This window comes from Taudactylus pleione, unplaced genomic scaffold (genome assembly GCF_031769625.1).
Source record: "Taudactylus pleione unplaced genomic scaffold, aTauple2 ptg000660l, whole genome shotgun sequence".
Classification (NCBI taxonomy): domain Eukaryota; kingdom Metazoa; phylum Chordata; class Amphibia; order Anura; family Myobatrachidae; genus Taudactylus; species Taudactylus pleione.
The window spans coordinates 299,673-318,052 of record NW_028285062.1 but is presented as its reverse complement, the minus strand read 5'-3'; the positions used below and the strand labels follow the sequence as shown (position 1 = coordinate 318,052).

General features: G+C 51.2%; 1 protein-coding gene across 1 annotated transcript in view; it reads right to left on the bottom strand.

Moving 5' to 3' along the window:
- The window catches only part of TRIP11 (thyroid hormone receptor interactor 11), a 125,148-nt gene that overhangs the window by 52,356 nt on the left and 54,412 nt on the right, over nucleotides 1-18,380 (bottom strand). The window contains exons 13-16 of the mRNA XM_088455576.1: nucleotides 17,465-17,658; nucleotides 17,204-17,367; nucleotides 10,993-11,096; nucleotides 7,392-7,491 (exon numbers count right to left, since the gene is read on the bottom strand). Coding sequence (XP_088311702.1) covers nucleotides 7,392-7,491; nucleotides 10,993-11,096; nucleotides 17,204-17,367; nucleotides 17,465-17,658 — 562 coding nt within the window. The remainder of the gene's footprint in view (nucleotides 1-7,391; nucleotides 7,492-10,992; nucleotides 11,097-17,203; nucleotides 17,368-17,464; nucleotides 17,659-18,380) is intronic.

The following is an 18,380-nucleotide window of genomic DNA, read 5'->3' as shown; positions in this document are numbered from 1 at the left end:
GTGATATGTGACATCTGTATATCTGTGTGCTCCTGAGTCCTTATATAGGAGACTGTGCTGAGTAATGTGACACCTGTATATCTGTGTGCTCCTGAGTCTGTATATGGGAGACTGTGCTGAGTATTGTGATATGTGACATCTGTATATCTGTGTGCTCCTGAGTCTGTGCTGAGTACTGTCATGGACAAACATCATCATTCCTGGACAAAAGTCCATGGAAGATGATGTTTGTCCATGAAAGATGACGTTTTGCCTTTTTTCCGAGACCCGCTTTTTGGCAGGAAAAATCCGAACTTGGCGGGAAAATTCGAACCTATCCGAGCCTGCACATCTCTAGTGTGTAGTGTTAAACAAATGGTTAAATATTGTCTTTAGTTGTGGAACTATACCTACCAGCAAGCCGCCCCTGCATGCTGGTATTTGGAGAACCACAAATACCAGCATGTGGGACATTACAGGCCCGCTGGCACTTGTAGTTCCACTACCAAAGCAATACGAAAAAAAAAAAAAAAAAAAAAACATACACCGTGAAAGTAAAATGTTATTATAACATACATGCACACTCACTATCACACTCACACACATACTTACCTAGTATCCGTAGTAATCCATACGGGTACCTATAAAAAAAAATCCATACTCACCTCTTCTCCAAGTAGGCATCCATGGGGTTAAAACAAAAAAACGGGTGGTACTGAATCTACTGCTGTAACCACAAGGTTAATTGAGGTTAACCTCGTGGTTACAGCAGTAGATACAATGTTGCGGTTCCCACATAGACTTCAATGGAGATTTCTCCCCATTGAAGTCTATGGGGAGGCACGCTGACCACACGCAGGCAATCAGCGAGCTGCTCCGACGGAGATGCCTGCTGATTGGCTGGTGGCTCCTTCAATGACGGGGCACACGTGTGAGGCGCTTCAGGTGTGAGGTTACCCTACTCCCTCACATGGCTACACCCTCATCGCTACCCCAATTTCCACTCCGAGCCACCTTAATATCCTCGCCTCAGCACTCTCCTTTCCCTAATACACTGTAAGCTCCCTCACAAGCAGCGCCTCCCCCAAGCTTTGCTTCACGTCTGCATTTTCCACCTGATATGTCTCTGGCTGAGAGTGTCCTCTATACTGTGGTGCCTCACAATTATACAACAACAACAAATTGTATCATAAAGAGTCCAAACACACAGACATGTAGCTATCTCCAACTATGTCCTTCAGATGTTTGAGGGAGAGGAACAGTTAATACATAGAAATTCTGCAGTCTGTGCATTCAAGTACTTGAACGGTTCGGTCTCTGAAAACGAGCAGACGTTCATTAATCTTCTGGTAACACAAACACTTCTGGTTATGGATTTCCCGTCTAGTCAGCATAATGCGTTTGGGATACAGGACTCTCTCTTTCCCAGACTAATATCAACACTTACACAGCTTAATCTCCTAAAAAAAACAATTAGTGCTCAATTAAGGGAAAGAAGTCTGCTCTAATCTAATCACTAAACATTTCTGAAACATGACAGGAAGGGAGAATATGAAGAATACTTCTGATGTAACACCCCCTGTGACAGTAGGCGGAGGGATACAGAACCGTGTGTGTGTGTGTGTGATCTGTTGCTGCATAGAGGGGCGGAGTAATACAGCTCTGTGTGATTAGCCTGGTCACAACAAGAGAGGCGGAGGGATACTTTAGGGTAGCTCATTGACGGCTTTGCCATCGATGGGCAATGGTTTTAAACCAGTGTTTCCCAAACATGGTCCTAATTGCCCATTCACAATCCAGGTACTAAGGATATCCATGCATGATCACAGATGACAATTATTATATCATTCAGTTTGATTCAGCCACCTGTGCTGAAATAGGCATATCTCTAATGTCTGCACTGTGATTGGGCCATGAGGACCGGGTTTGGAAAACAATAATGTGATGGTTTAACTTTGCACATGTGCAGACTGTGGCCGGCATTAGCCATCGGGACTTTATTGCCTCCTATCAATGGTAAAACGAGTTCCGATGGCCATCAGACCATCGATGGCCAAACCTAGCAGAAGCAGCGACTCCTGTCAGTGAGAACAGAGGGGTCATTTGAGCCAGGGAACAATGGAGGAGGAAAGGAGTACCTGGGGTCCCTCTGCTCCCTAAATTGTTGTATAGACAACCCCAATTATGTTGTGAGAGTAACACCACACAAAGCTGGGGCAAATAGCCCATATGTGAGAAAGTCACCCATGAAAAGGGGACATGAGCACAGTCATGGAGAGGGGGAGTAAGATCCTCATACTATGACTAATAAGGGAGGAGAGTCCCCAGAAGCCTATAATGGGGGTGGGGGGAGGGGTCACTGCAGAGACAATGGGGCTGGATTACACGGAAATCTGGAATAGAGGAAAGGAGGGATGAAACCCTAAGTGAGGGATAGTCTGAGGGGAAGAGATGCAGAGCCGTGACAGACACAGGGAGGCCGAGCCGTGACAGACACAGGGAGGCCGAGCCGTGACAGACACAGGGAGGCCGAGCCGTGACAGACACAGGGAGGCCGAGCCGTGACAGACACAGGGAGGCCGAGCCGTGACAGACACAGGGAGGCCGAGCCGTGACAGACACAGGGAGGCCGAGCCGTGACACATACAGGGAGGCAGAGCCGTGACACATACAGGGAGGCAGAGCCGTGACACATACAGGGAGGCAGAGCCGTGACACATACAGGGAGGCAGAGCCGTGACACATACAGGGAGGCAGAGCCGTGACACATACAGGGAGGCAGAGCCGTGACACATACAGGGAGGCAGAGCCGTGACAGATACAGGGAGGCAGAGCCGTGACAGATACAGGGAGGCAGAGCCGTGACAGACACAGGGAGGCAGTGCCGTGACAGACACAGGGAGGCAGAGCCGTGACAGACACAGGGAGGCAGAGCCGTGACACATACAGGGAGGCAGAGCCGTGACACATACAGGGAGGCAGAGCCGTGACACATACAGGGAGGCAGAGCCGTGACACATACAGGGAGGCAGAGCCGTGACACATACAGGGAGGCAGAGCCGTGACACATACAGGGAGGCAGAGCCGTGACACATACAGGGAGGCAGAGCCGTGACAGATACAGGGAGGCAGAGCCGTGACAGATACAGGGAGGCAGAGCCGTGACAGATACAGGGAGGCAGAGCCGTGACAGATACAGGGAGGCAGAGCCGTGACAGATACAGGGAGGCAGAGCCGTGACAGATACAGGGAGGCAGAGCCGTGACAGATACAGGGAGGCAGAGCCGTGACAGATACAGGGAGGCAGTGCCGTGACAGATACAGGGAGGCAGAGCCGTGACAGATACAGGGAGGCAGAGCCGTGACAGATACAGGGAGGCAGAGCCGTGACAGATACAGGGAGGCAGAGCCGTGACAGATACAGGGAGGCAGAGCCGTGACAGATACAGGGAGGCAGAGCCGTGACAGATACAGGGAGGCAGAGCCGTGACAGATACAGGGAGGCAGAGCCGTGACAGATACAGGGAGGCAGAGCCGTGACAGATACAGGGAGGCAGAGCCGTGACAGATACAGGGAGGCAGAGCCGTGACAGATACAGGGAGGCAGAGCCGTGACAGATACAGGGAGGCAGAGCCGTGACAGATACAGGGAGGCAGAACCGTGACAGATACAGGGAGGCAGAGCCGTGACAGATACAGGGAGGCAGAGCCGTGACAGATACAGAGAGGAAGAGCCGTGACAGATACAGGGAGGCAAAGCCGTGACAGATACAGGGAGGCAGAGCCGTGACAGATACAGGGTGGCAGAGCTGTGACACATACAGGGACGCAGAGCCGTGACACATACAGGGACGCAGAGCCGTGGAGCTATGATACTTAAAGAAATGCCGAGCCGTGACGGAGACACAGAGCCGTGACAGACGCAGAGCCATGACAGAGACGCAGAACCGTGACAGAGACGCAGAGCCGTGATACTTAACGAGCTGCAAAGCTGTAATAAAACACAGATCCCCTGAACTACCCATTGCATGGAGAAAGAACAAAGCTGCGTCTGAGTCAGTTAACGGACAGCAGGAGAGAGGAGACCACGAGAGTCATGTACGGGACCCCAGAGGACCGGGGAACACTACGCTGACAGCAGGAGAGAGGAGACCACGAGAGACATCTGCGGGACCCCTGAGGATCGGGGAACACTACGCTGACAGCAGGAGAGAGGAGACCACGAGAGACATGTACGGGACCCCTGAGGACCGGGGAACACTACGCTGACAGCAGGAGAGAGGAGACCACAAGAGACATGAGCGGACCCCTGTGGACCGGGGAACACTACGCTGACAGCAGGAGAGAGGAGACCACGAGAGACATCTGCGGGACCCCAGAGGACCGGGGAACACTACGCTGACAGCAGGAGAGAGGAGACCACGAGAGTCATGTACGGGACCCCAGAGGACCGGGGAACACTACGCTGACAGCAGGAGAGAGGAGTCCACGAGAGACATCTGCGGGACCCCTGAGGATCGGGGAACACTACGCTGACAGCAGGAGAGAGGAGACCACGAGAGACATGTGCGGGACCCCTGTGGACCGGGGAACACTACGCTGACAGCAGGAGAGAGGAGACCACGAGAGACATGTACGAGACCCCTGAGGACCGGGGAACATTACGCTGACAGCAGGAGAGAGGAGTCCACGAGAGACATCTGCGGGACCCCTGAGGATCGGGGAACACTACGCTGACAGCAGGAGAGAGGAGACCACGAGAGACATGTGCGGGACCCCTGTGGACCGGGGAACACTACGCTGACAGCAGGAGAGAGGAGACCACGAGAGACATGTACGAGACCCCTGAGGACCGGGGAACATTACGCTGACAGCAGGAGAGAGGAGACCACGAGAGACATGTGCGGGACCCCTGTGGACCGGGGAACACTACGCTGACAGCAGGAGAGAGGAGACCACGAGAGACATGTACGAGACCCCTGAGGACCGGGGAACATTACGCTGACAGCAGGAGAGAGGAGACCACGAGAGACATCTGCGGGCCCCTGAGGACCGGGGAACACTACGCTGACAGCAGGAGTGTTAGAGACCACGAGAGACATCTGCGGGACCCCTGAGGACCGGGGAACACTACGCTGACAGCAGGAGAGAGGAGACCACGAGAGACATGTGCGGGACCCCTGAGGACCGTGGAAAACTACGCTGACAGCAGGAGACAGGAGACCACGAGAGACATCTGCGGGACCCCAGAGGACCGGGGAACACTACGCTGACAGCAGGAGAGAGGAGACCACGAGAGACATGTACGGGACCCCTGAGGACCAGCGGAACATTACGCTGACAGCAGGAGAGAAACCACGAGAGTCATGAACGGGACCCCTAAGGACCGGGGAACATTACGCTGACAGCAGGAGAGAGGAGACCACGAGAGACATGTGCGGGACCCCTGAGGACCGGGGAACACTACGCTGAAAGCAGGAGAGAGGAGTCCACGGGAGACATCTGCGGGACCCCAGAGGACCGGGGAACACTACGCTGACAGCAGGAGAGAGGAGACCACGAGAGACATCTGCGGGACCCCTGAGGACCGGGGAACACTACGCTGACAGCAGGAGAGAGGAGACCACGAGAGACATGTGCGGGACCCCTGCGGACCGGGGAACACTACGCTGACAGCAGGAGAGAGGAGACCACGAGAGACATGTACGGGACCCCTGAGGACCGGGGAACATTACGCTGACAGCAGGAGAGAGGAGACCACGAGAGTCATGTACGGGACCCCTAAGGACCGGGGAACATTACGCTGACAGCAGGAGAGAGGAGACCATGAGAGACATGTGCGGGACCCCTGAGGACCGGGGAACACTACGCTGACAGCAGGAGTGTTGGAGACCACGAGAGACATCTGCGGGACCCCTGAGGACCGGGGAACACTACGCTGACAGCAGGAGAGAGGAGACCACGAGAGACATGTGCGGGACCCCTGAGGACCGGGGAACATTACGCCGACAGCAGGAGAGAGGAGACCACGAGAGACATCTGCGGGACCCCTGAGGACCGGGGAACACTACGCTGACAGCAGGAGAGAGGAGACCATGAGAGACATGTGCGGGACCCCTGAGGACCGTGGAAAACTACGTTGACAGCAGGAGAGAGGAGACCACGAGAGACATCTGCGGGACCCCAGAGGACCGGGGAACACTACGCTGACAGCAGGAGAGAGGAGTCCACGAGAGACATCTGCGGGACCCCTGAGGACCGGGGAACACTACGCTGACAGCAGGAGTGTTGGAGACCACGAGAGACATCTGCGGGACCCCTGCGGACCGGGGAACACTACGCTGACAGCAGGAGAGAGGAGACCACGAGAGACATGTGCGGGACCCCTAAGGACCGGGGAACACTACGCTGACAGCAGGAGAGAGGAGACCACGAGAGACATGTATGGGACCCCTGAGGACCGGGGAACATTACGCTGACAGCAGGAGAGAGGAGACCACGAGAGTCATGTACGGGACCCCTAAGGACCGGGGAACATTACGATGACAGCAGGAGAGAGGAGACCACGAGAGACATGTGCGGGACCCCTGAGGACCGGGGAACACTACGCTGACAGCAGGAGAGAGGAGTCCACGAGAGACATCTGCGGGACCCCTGAGGACCGGGGAACACTACGCTGACAGCAGGAGAGAGGAGACCACGAGAGACATGTAAGGGACCCCTAAGGACCAGCGGAACATTACGCTGACAGCAGGAGAGAGACCACGAGAGTCATGTACGGGACCCCTGAGGACCGGGGAACACTACGCTGACAGCAGGAGAGAGGAGTCCACGAGAGACATCTGCGGGACCCCTGAGGACCGGGGAACACTACGCTGACAGCAGGAGAGAGGAGACCACGAGAGACATGTACGGGACCCCTAAGGACCAGCGGAACATTACGCTGACAGCAGGAGAGAGACCACGAGAGTCATGTACGGGACCCCTAAGGACCGGGGAACATTACGCTGGCAGCAGGAGAGAGGAGACCACGAGAGACATGTGCGGGACCCCTGAGGACCGGGGAACACTACGCTGACAGCAGGAGAGAGGAGTCCACGAGAGATATCTGCGGGACCCCTGAGGACCGGGGAACACTACGCTGACAGCAGGAGTGTTGGAGACCACGAGAGACATCTGCGGGACCCCTGAGGACCGGGGAACACTACGCTGACAGCAGGAGAGAGGAGACCATGAGAGACATGTGCGGGACCCCTGAGGACCGTGGAAAACTACGCTGACAGCAGGTAGGGCTTCAGCTGTTAGTGAATGGTAAAGCCCATGCTGATCTTTGGGTGGGATTCTTACAGACGTAGCACATTAGGCCATGTGACAGGAAGCATTGGTTACTACATATAATGCATACATCTCACCTTGTCTCCGCAGCTCCTCAATCTGCTCCTCTTTCAGGTCCAGCTGCTCAGTGAGCCGGGAGGCAGCTTCCAGGGCACAGTTGGCTTCATCTAAACTTTCCTAGGATGGAAATATGCCTTATTCCTCACATATAGATGCCCTGTACTGTAATTACTACTATTTATATAGCCCCACCGAGTTACACATTATTCCCGTCACCCTCAGACACCCAGAATGTAAGTGGACAGTAGCTGTTTCCATACACAAATGTTGGGGGTAAAGGTGGCACTAAGATGTGTAAAACCACTGGGTAAGCACATTAATAATGTGACGCTTTGGTTACTAACCCCCAATAACATATCCCTATCAGTTAGACTTGGAAAGAGGGGTGGGGACAGTCATTGTGACGCAAGTGTAATACGGGAGGGTGGAGATGTAACACTGCACTAGCAACCAATCACATTCTACCTGTCATTTAATAGAATGTACTGGATAAGAGATAGCTAGAAGATGATTGGTTACTATGGGAACTTCTCCACTTGTGCCCTTTAGAAGGTTTGATACATCTCCCCTCTGTGTGACTAGTTCATCAATTCCATCCATGTCCAATGGCACAAAAGACTGCCTAATTTTAGGGGACTGGCCAATATAACAGTGAATGTTAATGATGTGGCAGGTGTAAGCCCCCCAGATGTGTATCATGTGACCTTACTAAAGTCACTGGTTCCTAATGAGCGGATGGACTGAACTGGACATAGCCCAAAATTACCTCCACTGTTAGGCAGCTACAATCCAACATAGACTAGATCCGATAGAGATTACTATGCCCCCTGTCTGGGGAGGGGAGTTATCAGGGAACGCTTGAAGGTTTGGAGTTTAGAAGAAAGTCTTCTTGTGTGTGGGAGGGCGTTCCACTGAGTGCAGGCAGCCCGAATACAGCCCTGTAACCGTGACTGGGAGCAGGTAATGTGTGCGGATGAGAGATAAAGCTCTTCTGTAAAGCAGAAGGTGAGAGATACTATGAGATAAGAGAAGAGATGTATGTTGGTGTAGTTTGGGTAATAGTGTGTAAGTAGAAGAATTTCTTTCTGAATTTGGTCAAAAAACAGGCAGCTAATGGAGGGACTGACAGAGCGGAGCAGGAGAAGGGCAGCCTGGTATAGTACAGGAGGGAAGCATGGAAATAAGACTTTACCAGGCAAGCGGAAAGCAGGAGTCCGAGCTATGCCTGCGCTGGATCAGGACATCGCTAAGGAGACAGCAAAACATAGCACAAAATAGTAATGATAGATAGCTGAAACAGCTGGCAACAAGAGATGGTTTTCCTGCTGCCCACAATAAAGACCAAAGCTTTCGGAACAATCCTTGCACATGGACGGTCACAGCGATTAGCCGGCTACCTATTAGCACATTCCTGGAGCAAAGTACTCCCACCTAACAGACTGGTGAGAGAGCCTCAGTGCTGAACTAACCAGAACAGAGACTGGTGAGAGAGCGTCCGTGCTGAACAGAGACTGGTGAGAGAGCGTCAGTGCTAAACTAACCAGAACAGAGACTGGTGAGAGAGCCTCAGTGCTGAACAGAGATCGGTGAGAGAGAGCCTCAGTGCTGAACTAACCAGAACAGAGACTGGTGAGAGAGCCTCAGTGCTGAACAGAGATCGGTGAGAGAGAGCGTCAGTGCTGAACTAACCAGAACAGAGATCGGGTGAGAGAGCGTCAGTGCTGAACTGACCAGAACAGAGATCGGGTGAGAGAGCGTCAGTGCTGAACAGAGATCGAGTGAGAGATAGTCCGTGCTGAACAGACCAGGATAGAGACTGGTGAGAGAGCGTCAGTGCTGAACAGACCAGGACAGAGACTGGTGAGAGAGCGTCAGTGCTGAACAGACCAGGACAGAGACTGGTGAGAGAGCGTCAGTGCTGAACAGGCCAGAACAGAGACTGGTGAGAGAGCGTCAGTGCTGAACTGACCAGGACAGAGACTGGTGAGAGAGCGTCAGTGCTGAACAGAGATCGAGTGAGAGATAGTCCGTGCTGAACAGACCAGGACAGAGACTGGTGAGATAGCGTCAGTGCTGAACTGACCAGGACAGAGACTGGTGAGAGAGCGTCAGAGCTGAACAGAGATCGAGTGAGAGATAGTCCGTGCTGAACAGACCAGGACAGAGACTGGTGAGATAGCGTCAGTGCTGAACTGACCAGAACAGAGACTGGTGAGAGAGCGTCAGTGCTGAACAGAGACCGGGTGAGAGAGCGTCAGTGCTGAACTGACCAGGACAGAGACTGGTGAGAGAGCGTCCGGGCTGAACAGAGACCGGGTGAGAGAGCGTCAGTGCTGAACTGACCAGGACAGAGACTGGTGAGAGAGCGTCAGTGCTGAACAGACCAGGACAGAGACTGGTGAGAGAGCATCAGTGCTGAATAGACCAGGACAGAGACTGGTGAGAGAGCGCCAGTGCTGAACAGACCAGAACAGAGACTGGTGAGAGAGCTTCAGTGCTGAACTGACCAGGACAGAGACTGGTGAGAGAGCGTCAGTGCTAAACAGAGATCGGGTGAGAGAGCGTCAGTGCTGAACAGAGACTGGTGAGAGAGCGTCAGTGTTAAACTGACCAGAACAGAGACTGGGGAGAGAGCGGCAGTGCTGAATAGACAAGGACAGAGACTGGTGAGAGAGCGTCAGTGCTGAACAGACCAGGACAGAGACTGGTGAGAGAGCGTCAGTGCTGAACAGGCCAGAACAGAGACTGGTGAGAGAGCGTCAGTGCTGAACTGACCAGGACAGAGACTGGTGAGAGAGCGTCAGTGCTGAACAGAGATCGAGTGAGAGATAGTCCGTGCTGAACAGACCAGGACAGAGACTGGTGAGAGAGCGGCAGTGCTGAACTGACCAGGACAGAGACTGGTGAGAGAGCTTCAGTGCTGAACTGACCAGGACAGAGACTGGTGAGAGAGCGTCAGTGCTAAACAGAGATCGGGTAAGAGAGCGTCAGTGCTGAACAGAGACTGGTGAGAGAGCGTCAGTGTTAAACTGACCAGAACAGAGACTGGGGAGAGAGCGGCAGTGCTGAATAGACAAGGACAGAGACTGGTGAGAGAGCGGCAGTGCTGAACAGACCAGGACAGAGACTGGTGAGAGAGCGTCAGTGCTGAACAGGCCAGAACAGAGACTGGTGAGAGAGCGTCAGTGCTGAACAGACCAGGACAGAGACTGGTGAGAGAGCGTCAGTGCTGAACAAACCGGGACAGAGACTGGTGAGAGAGCGTCAGTGCTGAACAGACCAGGACAGAGACTGGTGAGAGAGCGTCAGTGCTGAACAGAGACTAGTGAGAGAGCGTCAGTGCTAAACTGACCAGAACAGAGATCGGGTGAGAGAGCGTCAGTGCTGAACAGACCAGGACAGAGACTGGTGAGAGAGCGTCAGTGCTGAACAGAGACTGGTGAGAGAGCGTCAGTGCTGAACAGACCAGGACAGAGACTGGTGAGAGAGAGTCAGTGCTGAACAGACCAGGACAGAGACTGGTGAGAGAGCGTCAGTGCTGAACAGACCAGTAGGATTACAGAACACACATCAGGGATGGACACTGGTATCATGGTATCAGGGGTTTGATCTTCTTACCTGAAGAAAGAGGATTTTGTCTTCCAGTTTGTCCACTTTCTGCCTGAACTCTGTGTTCTGTTTCCTGTGTTTCTCTAACTCTGCAGAGTACATGGCTTTCTCCTCTGTAAGATCAGACAGACAGATATGTATTCCCATTTACACCAGTAACTCTACAAGTGCACATCATTATAAAGATGCATTATAAATGTGTCAGAGGGTACGGTAAAAGCTGGGGCCACAGATAGCTTCGCTTTGGTAATATACACTTTACATTAAAATACACACTGTAATAAAAAAAAACAGGATACTAGTAAAAGCTATTTCTCAGACTCCATGGGGGACTCTGGAGAACGCTGGGGTGTAGACGGTGGTGTATGCAGCCAGGCACTTTAAATCTTCCTTAATTTGGGCTTTGCTGCTCCTCTTCTATACCCCACCTGACTTCAGTTGTTTAGTTAACTAAGCCCAAGTAGTCACAGAAGGAGAGAGGAAGGAACAAAGGGAGGAAAAGATCCCTCAACAAAGTGTGGAAACACATCACAAGTACACATGGCAAAAACAGCCACCAAACCCAAACATAACCACACACACACTGAGGACAGCAGCGCTGGGAGGTCGTCCTGTGTCCCCCAGCGCAATCAGAGATAGGGGCTTTACTGCCAAATACAAAACTCCTTTTATCTCCTTCAGCCACTGGAGTGACACTGGGGGCGTCCCAGAGCAGTCCTCATGAGAGGAAGCACTCTGTGTATGCACAAAGCTCCCGGCGCCCAAAGCTGGTCTCCTGGGAAGCAAACCTGGCAAAAAAACTAGAGGAGGACCAGGTGGCAGCCCAACACAGCTGAGCCGCAGAGGCCCCATGACGTCCAGACCAAGAAGCACCGAAAGAAAGTTGAAAGTACAGTAACCCAAAGAAGGCACAGGCCGGCCCGGGGCAACGTAACCCTGGATGATAACTTCTCCAAGCCACAAAGAGATGGTTTTCTTAGTGGATGGCCAGCCCCTCTTATGGAAATCATAAATACTGGAATGAAGTACTGGAAACATACAAAGAGCCAGTACAACATCCAAGGCCCGGACTGAAGAATCTGCTTCAGTAAGGGCTGGAACCAGAATAGGGCGATTTATGTGGCATTTAGAAACCTCCGGTCATCAGGAAAAACCAGGTAAGGAGAGCGAGTAGACAGGGTGCTTAGTTCTTACTGCTTAGTTCGGAGACTCTCCAAGCTAAAGCAAATCGCCAGGAGGAAAACGGTCTTCTAAGTGGGGTATGTCACATTGACAAAATCCATTCAAACATCATATTGTAAATATCATAATACCAGATTCAAGTCCCCCTTGTATAAATGGCTGAATGGCGATAAGGCCAAGAATCTCGGAAATTTTACAGAGCAGAAATCTGCATCCAGTGTCCCCCATGAATTTGGAGAAAGGGATTTTACAGGTAAGTACAAAAATACTGTTTTTTTTCCTTCAGCCACTGGAGGACTCTAATACTGGGGACATCCCAAAGCCGTCCTCAAGGGAAGCACCCTGCGCCCAAAGCTGGTCTCCTGGGAGGCAATAGTGTCAAAACAGTAGAATTGGATAAGTGTGTACAGAAGACCAGGTGGCAGCCCAACATAGCTGAGCCGCAGAGGCCCCATGGCGTGCAGCCCAAGAGGCACATACAGATTTGTCCTCACTAGTCTTTACTGCAGCCGCACCAAACAGCCCCTCTTGGCACCCCTGGTCCCGTGAGACACTGCTAGCACTGGGGTGTCTTTTTTTGCCGAAAATGCGACTAAGTCGCAAAGCGATGCGACTAGGATGCACAAGGAGACTCTGCTGATTAATTTGAGATCTTTAAAAAAAAGACGCCCAACGCTAGCAGAGTTGCACGGGACTCATGTCAGGGATATCGTGCTGCGTGTGGTATTGGAGCTTGAGATATGTACTGACCGAGTGTAATTATCCAAAACTGTGGTAGGCACAGTTTGACACCGTTTAATGTAAGCCGTATAGTCGTATAACCTCCTGGACCCATCGAGATGTTGTCTGTTTACAAACGGCTGCCCAGTACATGACACAGAGATGAAGGCCCGTACAACATCCAAAGACTGCACCAAAGCATCCACACTAGGGAGGGCCGGAACCACAATAGGCTGATTTAAAATTTTGTGGCAACCTTCTGCAAAAAATAAGGCGTCGTCCGAAGTTCCGCTCTGTCATAAAAATACAGGAAAGGAGGACGACAAGCTAAAGTACTTAGCTCTGATACTCTCCTGGCTGAGGAGGTGGCTAGGAGAAACAGTCTTGCAAGTTAAGTATTTAGTTCAAATCGATCCAATAGCAAAAATGGGAAGCAGACGGACGGAATCCCAACCGCTGGCTTCCCGACTGTCTAATTCCAGCAAGGGTTAAGTGACGCCTGTCACTTTATCTACGCCGGGAGCCCGACGCCCGGCATCCTGATCGAAGGTAAGCCGGGCACGGACAGCCGCGGGTGGCAGTAAATCATACCGATCCCAGCAAAAACTGCCATACAAGATTGAAGTCCCATAGAGCTGTGGGACGAAGGAACGGGGGCTGAAGAACTCTTTCCATGAATGTCTGAACTGCAGGAAGCAAGGATAAATGCCTTTGGAAAAAAACAGAAACCTTTGAAACCTTGCCCCTTCAAAGGACCCTAGATGCAACCTCGCATCCAGGCCCACCTGTAGGAATAATAGAAGATGGGAAAGCTTGAAAGACAATGGAGGAAATCCCTGTATTTCACCCCAGACATAAGCTCCCCAGATGCAATGGTAGTGCGCTGCAGAGAATGGCGTGCAAGAACTTAGCATAAGTCTTGTTTCAGAGACTGACCAAGGGCAGCGACTATTACGACCAATGGTCTTGATGGTGATCTGAAGTAGCGTCTCCGGACGCTGCACTGGGATCGCAGATACATGCAGGTGGTGTCTCTTTCCCATCACTTGCTGCATTTGCATTTTACTTGTAGAGTATTGCACCAGCTGTTATTTAGAACTCGCGGCAGAAGAGGAAAGAGTGGGAAAAGGTTTAATCAGACAAAAGGACTGTGGCAGATTTCCGCTGCCAGAGCTGCCTGATCCCTCGTCCTGGAGCAGTATACCGGCACTTTGTGATTTAAGATGGACGTCATAAAATCAACTGCTGGGAGGAGCCCATCATTCCAGAAGAGACTTGAATACTTCCGGATGTAGAGCCCACTGTCCGTGATGAAGATCCTGGCGGCGGAGATAATGTGGTGTGAAATAATAAATATGGCCGCTATGCCCTCCGAAGGATGCTAACAGTTTCCTTCATGGCAAAGGAGCCTCCTCATAACCCCTTGAAAATGTATGTAACTCCACCGCCATGGCGTTGTCCGACTGGAGCTTTATCAAAGCGCTGAAGATTGCCTTGGGTCCAATGTCCCCAAAATGGATTTTGTTGAACCACTGTGCCTCAGCCCCGGAGACTAGCGCCTGTGGTCACTAATGTCCAATCCCAGATTGAGAACGTTCGTCCAACTTGGAGGTGGGCCACCAGAGGAGGGATAGCCGGTACAGGCGAATCATCCTGGCTAGGTGCAGTGGAGCGCCGTCCATTGGAAAGCAGGTGTTACCAAGACTGTTACCGAGAGTGGAAACTGCCGAACTGGATCACCTCGAAGGATGAGACCAGCTTCCCTAAGAGGAGCGTACACAAATGAATGGAAAGTATCCTTTTCTTGAGAACCAACTGCACTAATAACTGCATAGCCTGGGGCTTATGCACGGCAAAGACATGACATGGCATAAGCCCCAGGAATAGTATTGTCTGCAAATGAGTTAGTGCCACATTTGTGTTCATTTGTTTGTGGAACCGGGCTGGAGACACTGGTAGGTAAGGGTACAGGAGAACAAGCTTGAAAACTGGACGGTCTAATGTAGCTGCAGCCCATAAGATATAATATAGCACTGGAGGAAGCTGACCAGTACAAGAGAAGTTGGCTGAGACTCACGACAGAGGTGCGGAGTCTAACATACCGTTGGTTTTCACCAGGCACCCCTGGCAAGGGGATTTGTGCTTTGCTGCGCCCGACATGCAGGTCACGGTCCTGTGCTAGCAACTGACTGTTGAATATCCTGGAGTGGAACATATCAGAATGAAATTGGACTGGACTGCATCGGGATGGAAACCGCACTGGACTGCACCGGAATGGAACCGGACTGGGTGAGCCAGTGGTGCAGCAAGATGGAGATCTGCACTGGAGAACAATCTCTGGGAAACCGCAGGAGCTCAGCAAGATTCACAAAGCAGAGCTGAGGACAACATTGCACTGGCAACTGGCTCAGCGCTGGAAGCTTCCTTAAATACCCCTGCCTAGCAAGGGATTAGGTGTTGGAATCGGGTGACAGCAGACTAAATCCCCATTGGCTGTAGAGGAGTCACATGATGAGATTTAATATGACTGTGCCCAGCTACTGGAGCTGGCAGGAGAAGATCCATGAGGGACGCCAGGTGGTCAGCAGTGCAGCCGTCAGCTGAGAGATGCTGACCGCTGTCATTGCAGGTGCAGGGAGCAATACAAGACCTTGCCGCCAAGACAGAATAGCGTTCCCTCTAGGCTGTTTTAGCGGGGCACCACGCCCTTCCCAATTTCGAAAGGGCAGAATGCGCCATGCCCTTTTGGCGGCTTGCCGCTTAAACAACCTGGCAGGTGCTGACGGAGCTTTTATAAGGAGGTCATCGAGAAGTAGAATTTATAAGGAGGTCATCGAGAAGTGGAATTTATAAGGAGGTCATCGAGAAGTGGAATTTATAAGGAGGTCATCGAGAAGGGGAACGATGGTTACCTCCAACGCCCGAAGATGAGACACCATCACTGCCATGACCTTGGAAAATACCAGCGGGACGGAAGAGATCCCAAAAAGAAGGGCTATGAATTTAAGGTGGCTGTCCTGAATCTGGTGTGGTTCCCAGATAGGAATGTGTAAATAAGCATCCCGAATGTCTAGCGGGACCAGAAATGCCTCTTTTTCCATGCTTGCTATTACGGATTGTAGAGACTCAGGACCTGATTCAGACCCGCTCGCTCTGAGCGATTTTCGCCCATCTGCGCATGCGTATAATTCGCAGTGCGCGTGCGCAAGCCATTCGTTGTGATTTTGATAGCTCGTAAGCCACTATCAGGTCGCTGCTTTGAGTGGGTTTGTGGGTGGTAACAGGGGAAGGTACTTGTAAACGGGGGAGTGGATGTGCGAACGCAGGCGTGTCTGGCCGCCAAAATGCCGTTTAAAAAGCGTGCATAATTAGCAAAGTAGCGTCATTGTACACGTCACCTGCATGTATTTCAGCCAGCGCTGATCGCTGTGCTTGCGGCAGGCTAAGGCAACCCCAAGGGCTGCGAGCAGCTCCGATGGCTCACGATGGTCCCGATTAATCCTACATTTCCCGGAGATGACGTGTGTTGCGAGTGGCAAGGGGGCGTCTTCAGACATTTGCGAGCGCACTTTGCTGTAGCTCGCTAAAACATAGTGGGCGTCCTTACACGTCCTTGCAGTTGAATCGCTTTATTTAAATATCCGGCCCCTTTTTGCCAGCAAGTGGGTCTGAATGAGCTCCTCAGTCTTGAACTTGTGGCACTGCAGATGCACGCATGATTAGAGGCTGAGAATGGGCCGTACTGAGCAGTCTGGCTTTGGTACGACAAACAGGTTTGCTAGGAAAAGCAGCCTGAAATGAGCCGCCCCGCTATAGCGGTCACTGGGATTAAACTGAGCTCAGGAGGGGTATAGAGGGGGAGGAGCCAAGACAAATCGCTCAATATTTACAGTACTTATACCCGAGTGTAACGCCAGCGATCCACAGTGGAAGAAGGAGAAAGCTGGTTGAGGTCTACTACAAAAGGGTCATGGAGTAATTAGTACTTCCAGCTGATTGTCTTAATATCCATTGCCACAGTTATATTGTCCAATGCATACAAGCTTGCTTGTAAATGTAGGTACTCTCAGCTACAGAGTGAAATAGAATGGACCAGGGTAGATGAGCAAGAATACAATTAATAATTTAAATGTAATAGGTTTCATTTTCCACCAGAGGGCAAAACACAACTTACTTAATTAAACAAAGAGCATGTTCCTATTAATTTTAAAACATACTTTATATTACATTGGGAAAGATATTGTACCAATAAATTCTAGAATGTGTGATCCCGTGAGCAGTACCGGAAACCCCAGATATGGGCACGGAGGAGACTCACCTTGCTGGAACTGCTCTAGCACCATCTGTAGGTTGGTCAGGGATAGTGCATACTGTTTCACTTGCTCCTGGGACATGTTAAACTGGAGCATGACCTCGTCTCTTTGTCTGGACACAAGATTCAGCTGCTCCTGCAAGGACTCCACCTGCATTGTTGCATGATGACTGCGGAACAATAATAAATAATATTAATAAAGTCACATGTATTACTTATTCTACTGCAAATAGACCCAGCTCCCATCACACAGCGAGCACCAATTACCTGGCCGTTTCCACAGCGGTGGATGAGGATAAAAGTCTCTCTTCCAACAGGGCGACTTTTCTCTTCAGGTCCCTTTCCCTGTCCTCTGCAGCCAGCGCCTCGCGGGTGTACGAGTCCTCCATCTCCAGCAGATGATTGCGCAGCCTCTCCAGCTCTTGGTTCAGTCGCAGTTCTTTCTCTCGCAAATGCTGAACCTAAGGTAACGGATCACTCAGATAATGGGCGTGTATTTCATCCGTGGCAAGTGAGAACAGGTAAAATGAATAAATATATCCAGCAACTTGGGTCACTGAAGAGATCCCTTATCAAGACAACAGAGACTGACCCTTTCCTACTAGTAAGGAATTTAAAAAACGTCTCAAACTCCTATGATGCTGCAGCAGTCACGTGATCAGGGCGTCACGTGATTGACAAACACCCATAACCACTTAGAGAATGCTATTACATGATAATGTGTGTGGCATCACTGGTATGAAGATGTGGTCATGTGACCAAAATGGTGTGATCACGTGATGAAATAAAAATTAGGAGAATGCGAAACTGCAAAAAGATAGGCTATTGGATTATCCCACGGGTGCATGACTGAACAGAGGCGTTCCTGTGTAGAGTCACCGAAAAGAGGAAAAAATTAACAGCGTGAAACCTGGAAATATGTTAATGTTTATACAAGCAAATGAGACAAATGTTTGAAGCCAGGGGGATAGATATATACAGTGCCTTGCAAAAGTATTCACCCCCCTTGACTTTATACCTTTTTTGTTACATCACAACCTGTAATTTAGTTTTTTTATCTGAATTTTATGTGATGGATCTGCACAAAATAGTCTAATTTGGTGAACTAAAATGAGAAAAATATATATAAAAAAATAATCTTTATAAATAAAATTCTGAAAATTGGCAAGTGAGTATGTAGTCA